This window comes from Struthio camelus, chromosome 5 (genome assembly GCF_040807025.1).
Source record: "Struthio camelus isolate bStrCam1 chromosome 5, bStrCam1.hap1, whole genome shotgun sequence".
Classification (NCBI taxonomy): Eukaryota; Metazoa; Chordata; class Aves; order Struthioniformes; family Struthionidae; genus Struthio; species Struthio camelus.
In genome coordinates, this window is record NC_090946.1 from 16,627,729 (window position 1) to 16,640,385 (window position 12,657).

General features: G+C 44.4%; 1 protein-coding gene across 10 annotated transcripts in view; it reads left to right on the top strand.

Annotated features, from left to right (window-relative positions):
* Positions 1 to 12,657, top strand: part of TSPAN4 (tetraspanin 4) — a 439,431-nt gene that overhangs the window by 344,835 nt on the left and 81,939 nt on the right. Inside the window, exon 1 of one of the 10 annotated variants that reach the window (XM_068944747.1) lies at positions 8,266 to 8,419. The exons of the other annotated variants lie outside the window; for them this stretch is intronic. Coding sequence (XP_068800848.1) covers positions 8,393 to 8,419 — 27 coding nt within the window. The 5' untranslated portion in view covers positions 8,266 to 8,392. Of the gene's footprint in view, positions 1 to 8,265; positions 8,420 to 12,657 lie in introns of those variants that run through there. 10 annotated transcript variants of the gene reach the window in all.

The window sequence follows — 12,657 nt, forward strand, 5'->3', positions numbered from 1 at the left end:
AGCGACTACAGAAGTAATAAAAATACACTAATAATTGTAGCCATTGGACACTTGGAGTAATACTGGCACGTTAATAGCATCCTGCCATCATTCATGCTTAGGTCTTTGCGCTCCGATTAAAGACCTGGGGCTGGTTTTGCTGCAGTGAGGCTGGCCTGAAGAAAACTGGCATCACACAAAGCCTCATCTAATTCTCTAGCAAGTACTTTTGCAACCCGAGAGTACAGTAAGCATGGATCCTTTCTGGTTAACAAGGATGTTATCTGTAGAAGATACCCTTTTCTTCCATTTTCTTGTGCTGTTAAAGGTATACTGCTGTTGCAGTGTTTTTAGTGCAGTTCTGACTTTGTGATTGCAAAAAGAGCATTGCCTCCGCGAGAGCTGCAAACCTGAAATAGGGTCATGACACTGAAACTTCTGCTTTCTGGCACTTAACCTTCTGAAAGATTCAGGAGTGAGGCGTATTTCTGTTCTGTGTTACCCATACACAGTCACTGGCTGCCTCACAGCACGTTTCATCCATAGTTTTGAACGAGCACAAACCCTACCAATCCCTTCTTTTCCAGGCCCTCAGCCAAAGCTACCCCCGCTGTCCGCAGGCTGCGCTGCAGAGACTGAGGGGGAGCCACGGCGGGTAATTGCTGTGATATCTCACTGTACGCAATCCATGTACCCGGAATAAATACATCTTGTAGTGCTCTGCAGGAAAATGAAATCATCCTACAATGAGCAATAATGATTCAAAACCATTTCATAAACATGCCTTTAAAAAAAAAAAAAAAAGGAAAAAAGAAACAGTGGTTTCTCATTTTCTTTCTCCAAACGACTTGAAGATCTCTTTACAGACTGTAGTAGAAATATTGGAGCAATGGGTCTGAGACTCTGCTTCCCCTGCTTTCCTCCCAGTTATCTTCAAAATATATTTGGGTATCTGTCCCTGCTATACCATTTTTTGCATGTGTGTTTCTTGTTTACCCTCAGAAACACTCACTGATGCAAGTCATGCTGTTAGCTGCTTGCTTGAGAAAAGGATACAGGATTGAAACCTTCTGAAAAGCACTAGGTTGAATGTTGAAAACGTCAGCCACGGTACCTGTGTGCTTACCTTATGGTTTTCAGAAAGCACAATTATATTTTTTAATTTCTGCAGGTTCCTGAGGGAATCCTATTAGAAAAAGCTGATAAGGGAAATTGCTTCCAAGGCTGCAGCGTGCTCTATCCCTTCGCTCCTCTGGTTACCGTTATGTTGTGCCAACGGCCTTGACATACACGCGTTGCTGCCTTGTGCCGTCGTGCTCTGCCATTACTTTAGCTGTTCCATCAGAATAGCACAGCCCCAGTCTTATTGCCAGTAGATGTAATGACTTGGGATACTGATGTCTTGGGGCAGGTACGGGATTGGCCTTTGCGTCCGCTGTAGTTACGTCAGCTAGTGGAAATTATTATAGACTTGGAACTTTAAATTTAAGAACAAACACCTATAACGAGCATATTTGAAACTCTTATCCCAAACAGTGAAGTATCTTAGAGCCAAATGACAAATGCCCACTTTGTCAGTGAGAGGAGAAGTCAATACTTGAGCAGGGAGCTGGCATTATACCGCATGTGAATTCTCCAGTGGTATGACCTGGGCAATTTCTAATTTTGTCAAGTGCATGATTAGCAGAAAAGGAGCTTTAGAAGAAGTAAGGTCATGCGTTTGCAGTTATGAAGTTGGAGGTAAAGCATGAATTAAGAAGGATGGCCATAGCGAGTAAAAAGTTGTGGATGATCCTGCAGGCTCAGGCAGATTTACCTCTTTGCTCTCCTGACTTTTCTGTTAGTTTTCTCCCAGATAAATTCAGACAGGGGAAACTGTCTAAAACTGTTAGAAGTGGAGAAAGTTGCAGAGCAAATAAAGAGGAATCTGAGGATCTTCATCATGAGTACTCTTGCACCTTGAAATACCAAAATAGCAAGTTATATAGCACGTAGTGGGACAGTTTCGTTTTCCTGGAAGGCAGGTAGATCCCACTGAGACTAACAAATGGATACAAAATGTGTAACAGAGACCGGACTGTTGGTAACAGTATCTCTGAGAAGATCTGTTGAGTTGAGGCTGTCTGCAGATGGACTTTTGGAAAGAGTAAAGGGGTCTGTACAGAAGTACTCTGGCACGATATAGCATTAGCCCAAAATAGCAAGCTGATGTCTTTGAACTCTCTAAAAGGATCATTTTGGGAGTAGCATTCCCTTAACGCCATATGTGATCATTATGAAAAGCAGCAGTCTCACCTTTCACATTTGGTTGACAATCTTTCAGCTTTGTAGTTTGATTGATAACAAATGCTGGATTTATTTTGGAGAGCACATGCCGTCAGCTTCAATTGGCGTCCTTTGTAATTTTGAGCGACAGCGCGCTCCAAACGTGTGACACAGAGGATTACTCGGTGAAGACTCTGTCGGGTGCCAAGACAAAGGGGTCTTAAGAGAATAATAACAAGTAAACATGCACCTTTGCTGGACTGTAATTGTAACAAAGCCTATGTAGGGTTTAATCGGTTTTAGGAGTTGCTGATGTTGAGAATGAGGAAGGGGGAACGTGATTCTTAATGAATAAAGCAATTGAATATGATGCAGGGTTGGTTGGTTTGTTTTTAAGGGAAGAGGAGCTGAGCAGAGTTGTAAGGAAGATGCAGGTAGGATACAGTAATTGGCCAGGATGCAGAATGGGCGAGAGGGGACAACCGTGTTCACAGAGGGTGGGGAAACAGTCGAGGAGACGACTGGGGAAGCCCGTTTTAGCTATATCACTTGTACGGCTGGTACCAGAACCGGTTTGGAAAACCGTTGGTGAAGAGGAGGTGATGGATGACAGTGCCAGACATAAATTTGAGGAAGTCTGTGGAGCTCGGGGATTTACACCTATGGAAGACCCAGCCTGTAGTGCCTGGTTTTTTTCTTTTACTTGTTTGCACAGAAATACAGCTCAGGTTTGGGTGTCTGATTTCATACAGGATTTCTCTTATTTATTTTCCCCCTTCAGTCTGATATTTTTTTTTCTGTATTTGCATGTTAGTAATTGTAAAGGATAGCACAGTTATCCTAGGATTGCTGCTTTCCATCATATATCATCTTTTTTTTTGGGGGGGAGGGGGGGGGCGGCATGGTATCTATTAATTGGATGGCAGAGAGCTTATACTTGACTGTGAAAGGACCTTTGACTCTCTTGGCTCTTGCACCCTTTGTTTAAAGCCTCATACTTGGAGTTTACAGCCCAGTGATGTTGATATCTATCTGTAGAAATAACTGGGTGGGAAAACGCAGGTGTACAGAGAAAAGCAGCACCTCCGTTTAATTTTGCTGCATTCTGTTGCTGTTTTATTTTCTTGCAAGACTCTCCGAGCTACTAGTTATGTTTTTGTTTGTTGGATTTTGGGTTTTTTTTTTAATGCCATTGTTGTGGCAACAAAGAGCTCTCCTGTCCTTCTTTACTGAATTGCACATTTTCCAGAAGGGAAGGAAAAGAAGTATTAGAAATTGAATTGACAATAACAAAAATACAAGGTAGTAATAAAACCACAGGATTGTTTCCTCCTTTGTCTCCTCCTCGACAAAAGCAGAGGGTGAACAAAGTGGGAAGAAAAGGCTCCCTCCTGCTGCGGGGAGGTGCAGCGACATTCGCTGCCCCTCCGCTTCTGCGCGGCACCTCACAGGGAGCTTTTATAGCAGTGGAGAATGAACAACTGGCATCGGTGTCCTTCTGAGGAAAGCACTTAAACCAGCAGAGAAGCATAAAGCCCTGCAAGGCTGCCTACTTATGTGCCAGGGGGGTCTGTGTCCAGAACGGACAGGAATTTGGGTGGTGGGGAGTGCTCACCAGAAGACGCTGAAGAGGAGCCTGACCTCCAGGAAAATGCAGACTATCCAGCTTCTGGAAACTGGTTTGCAAGTATTTAGGACCTGTGGTCAGGTCTCTTTACATGCTCAAACTGCCAAGGTCTTCTAAAGTAGATGAGAAATTACTTATGTCTGTGCTGAGCCATTCAGTTACCTGGAGACATTTCTGTATCTTAAAAAAAAAAAAAAAAAAAAAAGTCCTGCCACCTGAAAGTGGCTACAGCATGAGGGGGAAGAGAGAGAAGCCTTCAAGCAGTTTTCTTTTGGATGGTTAAGGAATTCACCTTCAGTGTCACCCTTTTAATCTGGAAGAGGTTGCTTTGTAAATACCACCTAGTGGTATTAACACTGTAAGATATTGCTAAGGTTAAATGGCTGCAACCTGAACCAAACTCTTTGAAATCAGAGGAAGTTTGGGTTTGACTTGTGGCCAGTGAATATGGCATTGGGTGAGAAGGACCAGAAAAACCCCAAAGAACCCCAGCTATAGTGTGTTGTCAGCATGGCTTTTTGAAGGGGTTTATCTCTCTAGTAAAATTTTACAGTCAAAATTTCTTAAGTGTGCTGCTGTTACTATGCCAATCAGAAATAAGGCCGCCACTACCAGGTCTTGCAGTATGATGCAAAAGAGACCTGGATGTAGTAATGTTGGCATTTCCTCCCTCCCTTTCCTTGTTAGGACTCGGTAATTCAGTCAGAGACATAACTGATGAAAAGCACAAAAAAATTTTGTTCCTACTAGCTCTCCCTGGCCTGCTCGCACATGCCGTTTGCACGTGCGTAAGCTTTTCACGCTTGCTTTGAGATGGCAAGGGAAGGTAATGGGAGAAAAAAAGGGAAGACCGCCTTTTCGTTCCTTTTCTACAAATCCTCAGGCTAATCCAAGCTGGACCCTTTCAAAAGGCAAAGCTTTATGAAGATCTAGGCTCACTGTCACTTCTGTACGCAGCATTACACCTTGTGCCTCTGTTTTGGATTGATAGTCTTCACAAACAAGCTCAGAAGGTAGAATTTAAAAAGAGCAAAAAACCAAAAACAAAAAAAAAGGGATTAAATTATTTTAGCTTCATTATGCTTTGTGCTGCTGCTCCTCCCTCTTGAGGGCACTGCAGAGCTGCTCCTGGTGTTTCAGACTCTTCTCCCTTACCGAGTGAGATTTTGCGAGTTGGCCAAATTTTCTGAACCACTGATCTCGCACTGGCAATGCTCTGATGGCTCTTTTCTCACTTATCCACAGAAAGCGGGCGGGTTGGAGGGAATTTCCAGCAGTTCTTTTAATTGAAGACACTTAAAGGTCTATAATTTGCTTCTCTTCGTTAATAGTTGCTGTTTTGGGGGGGGGGGGGGAAAAAAAAGGTCCCAGTTCATGCACGTCTGCATATTCATAGAAGTCAAGGAGTCTGTGCTGGTTTGTAGTAGCTGAATTTGGCCATGTCACATGGCTTGTGTTTTTAGGCATTTGAAATGGTTTATATTACCACAGGGAGCTGGCTAATGAATACCACTTTATAAATCATATATTCCTGTAAATAAGCATGTAATTCTTTTTTCTTTTTTTTTTTTTTCTGAATAGCAATTCCTTTTCCTTTCCCTTAACTCCTACTGCATCAACAATGGCGTTATCCTACATGTTCTGCAGCACAGAGAGAGGCTTTAACTGGTTTGTTTCCTCCTCTTTCGTCCGCCCTGCCTGACTGCGGGCTTACTGCGGTATAATGTGGACAGCAGAGCCCGTGTCTGGAGATCAGGATCCGATAACCTTTACTGGGCGCGTCCAGACCCTATCCCACACCCAGTATAAAGCAACTGTAAGCCCAGGGAAGAGTCTAACTAGGAGTCTAACTTGATCAAAGTCTAACTAGGGCGCTTTCAGCCTTGCAGTGTGCATCTATGTTAATGGCACTATATGAGCCTGTTGTTGAATTTAAGCAGGGAACAGCATGTGGATGCAAAGCATCTTTCATAAACAGGTCACCTGCGGTTGGTCTGGAGGAGAGACCCCAGGGGAGGAGGGCATGAGTAATGCCAATGAAGCCTGGGTGGAATTCAACTGCAAACTGCACGCTTGTAAAATAATTTGCGACTTCAGAAAGGTAGATGGCCCATCCAGTGCAGAACAATATGTGTGCGTGGCTCTTCCCCCTTTCTGTGTCCCGCCAATATTGCATAGAAATCACCTACTGGGAGCTGAACCTCTTGAAGTGTCTCGGATGGGCTGGATGAGCTTGGGATTGTTGCAGACTCCTCTCTATCTGCTGCCTGGCTGATATTTTTCTCCCAGTCAGTGCCAGAAGGACTTTGGCTGCCCTCGCATCAATCTGTTTGCTAGGGGACAGGTGGTGGTAAGCCATCCTGGCCCCCGGGGGTGAGCTTTGCTATAGCCAGCGCCATCAAAAACAGATGAGCGTGAGATGCAGTGAGCGTGGAGGTGCGGTTTAATGGTTGGGTCTGGACACGGCCATGGTGCAGGAGAACAGTCTGGTCTCCAAAGCAGCTCAGGATGACCCGAAGGCTTGGGAGAGGCAGTGAGCACCCTTTGGCTGCTACTCCAGCTGCAGAGCTGGGACAGCCTCCTGCTTCCCGTAGGCCATCACAAAAGGTAATGGCTGGTGTTTGGAAAAGCACGCAGGCACCTGTTTTATCCCACATCCAAATTCTTCTGCCTGTGCCTGTGCACAGAGCTGTTGTATATATCAGTATTTTCTGTGTAGCCCCTCAAAATATTGACCCTCTTCTCTATGTAGCCTGGGAGGGCCCATCTTGCACAGGAGAGCAAGAGGAGGGTGGTAGTAAGGAGAGAGGAGCCATTTCTTGTGGGCGATGCTGAGCATTTCTCCTTTTTATATAAATATTGCCGCTGTTTAATTCTGCAGTTAGAGCTGGCAACAGCAATAAACAAGTTAGCTAGCAGATGTTGCGCGGAGAGAAATTATTTCTCTGCTGTTGGTTTTCTTGCCCTATAGCAAAGTTTCACTGTGAGTCAATTGTGTCTGTAATAAGACCAGCTTTCCTAGAGCTGCTTTTGTTTAGGAGACGGGGAAGTTTCACTGTGAGCCCGTTGTCTCCTTGTCGAGGTTAATTTCCTGTTTCTGGCTGGCTTTAAGGTAGCGATATGCTTGTTCTGTCAATTTACTAGCAAGAGCCAAAAGCTTTACTTGTGGAAAGCCCTTTTAGGGAAAAGTCCTGAAGAGTATTGCATATGGTAACTGCCGAGGGCTGTTGTGGCGCTGGAATCACTGGGCTTTTGGGGATATTCTAGCTACCTGTAGCTCATTGCATATTGTGTCCTGAATTGCACTGACATAAAGAGGGCGAACCCAATTTTGAGTGTGCGTAGAGTAAAGCAAAGCAGTAGGATACCTGCCTTAGCCAGGGCTCTCCAATTCAGTCTGAAAAATGTTATGTTGTCCTCAAGCCTGCTGGACTCTTGGACTGAGAGAAAGCAATCTTGACAGAATCAGCCCTGTACCAAACTTAGAATTATTTCCATGGGAGCACTTGCCGGGGAAGTCACTTCCGAAGAAGAAAGTTTCACTGCAGGGCAAGCCACTTCCACTTTCTTTCCGAAGTCTCTTCTGGCCCTGCCTCTTGTAGCACGTCAGGATGTGCAGGCACGTAAAACACACACGACTCTACTGGCAAAGCTGTCAAGGTTTGCTTGACTTGTTAATTCCACTGACAATTACAGTGCCCGAAAACGTAAAACATTGTCTTGGGCTTGGGAGAGCACGATGATATTTTTGTCACCGAGCCTGAAGAGAGCTGACTGTGATGCAGCATTGAGCTCACTGAAAACAGTATCACCCTCGGATCGCAGCACCTTGGAGGTCCTGACAGAAGTATTTGTTTAAGCATTTCAGAGCTTCCCTGTCTAGTTCTAGCTGCTTGCGTCAGCCACAGCTATTAAAGATTACAATTTAGGATAATTATTCTTTGTAAGAGCTAGGTTTTATCAGGCAGGACTAATTCGCAGCCCTGGTAGCACCATGCGTGTCCTGGTGGTGCTTGAGAACTTCCTCGTAATCATTCACGCTAATGCTGCGCAATTGAGCAAACCTCATGGCTATTTCATCCAGATAAAATGGAAAAGATAGATGAGCTCTTCACTGCCCCTGGCAGGCTGACAACAAATCTCAGATTTGTCGGACCAAGGCGGAAGCAATTACCCAGACAGCAGCTTGCCAGCAACTTTCTCCCTTAAAATAAAGGAGCAGGATGACATCATGTTTTGATCCGATTTGTCTGCGGTGAGAGAGATGCAGGTGCTGGATCTGAGGGCTGCCTTTTCCTCTAACTTCTTTCTCCTTCTGATTCTCTGCTTTCCTTGTTCCCTCCCTCTTCCTTATTTCCTCCCTTCCTGAACCCGCTTTTCTTGCTGCCATCTTGTAGCAGAGCAACAGAAAGACAGACAGTCTCCTGAAGAAGTTTGGTACTTTGAGCAAACTGAGATGGCCTTGCAGCACTGGCACTTGCAGCCTTCTGTTTCCTGCTCCTTAGTGAGTCAAGATCCAGCATGGAGCAGCTCAGATACAGGATACAGGTGATGAAAGTGGCTTCTGTTGGAAGTGTTTTGGGATGAGCAGGGAAATATTTAAGAAAAATGAGATTATGCATCCAACATATGACCCCTTAGAGTAGCATACCTGCATCTGAAGAGAGAGCAGCAGCACCTGTGTGGAGACAGTACTTTCTCCAACAGTTGCTGCACGGATGAGGTAGCTCAGAAGACTGTTAGCAGGTCTGTTGGTCCTGGAGGCTATGCAGGCGAAAGGGAAGGATGAACGCCAGGGCTCCTCATAGCATATCATTGCTTCCATAGCATCTGATATCTTGGATGGGAAAAAGCTGCAGAGCCTAAGTGAGAAATGCTTTCCAGTCTCAGTCTCTCATTTAACTAGTCTGGGAGCTCTGGAGCTTTCTGGTTTTTGGGAAGAGGGGGCACCTTTCTACTGCTTTTTTCTACTGAGTGGGTGCAGGTGGGCTGCTCTGAGCTTCATTCAGCCTCTGTAAGCAAATCGGAGGCCACAGTCATTGAGCAGAAAGAAGTTTTTGTTCAGTGAAAAGAGAAAGTCTTCAAATCAGGGATGAATGCAGGGCTCCTGTGAGGTAGCAAAAATTGCTGAGAGTGCGTATTTTAAGATGAAGGTCAAGGATAAAGAGGGAATATTCATCCAGATCACTGAAGCAAGGAAGCTAGTTAAGGAGAGCAGGCTGTTTACTCAAAGGATTTCACCTCAAGTTTCTCTGCTTTGTCTTTCCTCTTTTATTTGAGGGCTCTCATTCATCCTGGTTGATTTTCTCCCTCGCAGTATTTAAGCCCTGTACTTCTGACACCCAGCTTTCTCTCAACAGCCACTCACACCATTAGAAGGCTGTGGGAAGGAGAGGAGCGGGGACTGAAAACTGGATTTGATCTTTTTGGCCTGGCAGAAGCCCATTGCATTAGAATAGTTCTTGTGATGTGCCTCGTGGCAGGCAGGAGATCCTCGTTCTAGGCGAAACCTCTAGCGTAGCTGATGGCAAAGCTCGCTCACCCTTGGGGGAGTGAGAGACCAGGCTGGGACTGAAACCCCAGAGGAAACACTGACGTCTGTGCCCCGTGGGGGACTCGCCGGGTCGGGAGAGGGCGAGCCGTTAGAAGGAAGGCTCCTGCAATGAGAGCTTGCTGTCCCGTTGGTTGCGTTTTGTCTGTTAAATAGTTAATGTCATTGGAATGGCGATCGCTAAAACCATCCAGAGACGCTTTCTCATTACAGAGCTGCTCGTTTACAATTTGAAATCGGTCATTTAGCTCTAAGTGGCTACGGGTCATTACTTATGAGCAGGTTCTTTACAGTACAGCTGCAGACTGTAAGTGGCTTGATGATGACATATTAACAAGAAAAAAAGACTTTTCCCTTCATTCACGTATATGATTTTTGGCCTGATACTGAGAGGGAGTCCTGTTGCCCCCTTCCTACTTACCCATAGAGGCTAAAATTAGAGTTAACCCAAGCATAGGTCTCACTGTCTGGGAAAACCTCTTGTTCTGCTCTGGATAAAGTTATGCTTCTCAATGTTTGACTTCCTTTTCTATACCACATCTATCTATAATTTTGTTCTCTGGTCAGAACTACACTCTGTCAAGGTAGTGCAAGAGCGACGTGGGGCTGACAGCTTCTACACGTCTCTGTGATTGCTGGCTTGAGAATATGCGGGTTATCAGGCTGTGCTGCTTTCCTCTGGCTCTTGACTTAGCTTGGTGTCTGCTCCTACCAACCTAGAGAACCAGCTGAGGTTGTTGGGAGAGTTCCCATATGGCTGCACGGACACATTGCAACAGTCTGTCCTGAAATCATTTATTTTCTTGTGTATTAAGTTTGAATTAATTTCCACCCTTTTGTTTTGGGGGACATCCTGGATTTAGTGCACTGCCTGGTATCACGAGGCCTTTCTCTAGATTTCCTCCCTTTGCTGAAGGCTGTAGCGTTTCTGTTTGAAAGCTCTTTATTTTTGCACCTGTGGCATTTGAACTGCAACATACCCTGTGGATGTTTCAGCTTTGTCAGCCTGACTTTTATTAAGCTGTAATCATTTATCATCATTGGCAATGATTTTATGTCCTCCCCCGACCCAAGCAGGTATGGCAGACCATTTATTGGTAAACTGCTGGGAGCATGCAAAGACTTAAGATATATAATTCATAAAGTCTTATTTATGTAGTAGTGCTTTATGATGGAAGGTTGTGCTGAGAAAGCATTGGAGGTGTTGGTTTATTTTTAGATGAGCCAGAACTCTCCGTTTCCACCTCACTTCAGGCACCAACATAGAATGGCTGAGGAGCTCCAGAAACCTAAAAGCTTTTCCCTCTAATGGCACGAGAGAGTGCCTAAATAAAACTGACAAACATAAAAATGCAATAAACTACAACTGTTTCATGAATTTATGACGTGAGGGGGCAAAGTAGTAAAAAAAAAAAAAAAACTATAAATTGGCATCAGTCATGCTCCTTAATTAAGAGCTACTAAGCAATATGTATAATGCGCAACACCAGAATGTAAGTGTGGCCACCTAAATGCTTTCCTCAATTAGCAGGGTCTTGTTACACTGAGAGATTTTGATTTTCATGCTCTCCATGTGTAAATGTGCACGCAGGGAGGGTTTTAATATCTATGAGATAGCATGTATTTATCAAGGGGAGGGGAAAAAAAAAAAGCAATAAGCAGTTTTAATTAATAAGGGGTGAGTTAATTTCCAAATCACTTCAGAGAGCGTTATGAAATCTCACGATCTGACATTTGGAGAGAGAATCATCTTGTCCGTTGTTTAGATAACGGAGTGGGGAGGGAATTTATATTGAAGTCGAGGCTTTTTGCTCAGGCTGCTTCTGCAGTCAGTGCGTGAAGTAGGCATCTCGAAGGGCGATCTGTCCTGGACGCCTGTTCTGGAATAGGACAGGTTGACCCTTGGAGCTGACACTGTTTCTTTGCGCTGACGACAGAGGAAGTCTGGACGGATGGATTAGAGCTGGGCTCCAGGTTGCCTTAACTGCAGGTGTCTGGGCTGCTGTTGTGGTCAGGAGGAGTCTGCTCAATACCATTAATGGCATTTAGAGAGCTTTCCAGCTGACCAAAGGCGGGCTTGGACTATAGAAATACCGTCAGACGAGCTGCATAGCTCTCTAGATGCTGTTAATAGCATTGACATTTAAAGTTTGGTGACCTTAGACGTTGAAAAGTTAGTTATCCAAAACTGAAGTCAGATGATATATTCTCAACCTTTCAGTGTTGCAACCTGTAGTATGTGACAAAAGAAGATGGAATTTAATCCAAAAATGGGGAGACGTGTACGTAGCCCACAGAGTAAGCTCCTTGTTTGGAGAGTCCCAGTCAGGATGACTGGTACTCATGTTTGCTACATAGGCTTTGTGCTCATGTACCCAGATCCCCGAAACGGGTATAGCAAAGTAAAATCTGAAAGCAAGGGGTTCTGTGGACTTTCATCGCCGTACGTGGTAATGAAGCCGCTGATCAGAGATGTGTTTCTCTGAACGTGTTTATTCCAAAGCAGCTGAAGTGCTTCCACAGCAGATATTTGGTTGGTGATAAGAAAGGACTGAAGTGTTTCCTTTGGGGATATCAAGTGCAGAAAAAAAGATTATTTGAGGTGGCATGCCTTATGGATGGCATACTGCCCGAGCTTGGAAGTAGCTTGACATACAGGCAACTGTATATAAATAGCGTTAGTAAGAGTGCAAAAAAGCCTGAGATGCGCTATTGCGTAGCAAAGCCTAATATAAATAAACAATCGTTAGAAAATGCTAACATAAAACAAGGTAGTAATCTTTGCTTTCTGTTTTACTCCCACCCAATTAGAATAGTTTTCTAGACAAGGCATTTGAACGATTAAAGGTGAGAGATGATATTCCAGGCATAACAGTAGTTTTCTGGCAGGGGACTGCGTGCGTGGCATTGTTATGCAATTGCAGTGCGAGTAAATACTTTGTTTGCCCTTAAAAATATTTTTAACAATCTGTTTAAAAAGAATCCATAAAGGATTCAGAAACAGTTTTTGCTCAGCTTTCTGATGACTGTCAGTGAGAAAAGATGGGTTTTGGGATGTGAAGCCGCTTGTTATTAGCGTGTGATTATTGCTCGCAGGTCTGTTATCGATCGGGGGATCAATACTGCAAGTGGTAGATACCCTTCCTATGACAATTCACAATGCGAACCGTTTATTGATGGGTATGTTTAAAAAAAGACTTTTCACTGAAAGCTCGTTGTGAGGCACAAATTTGGT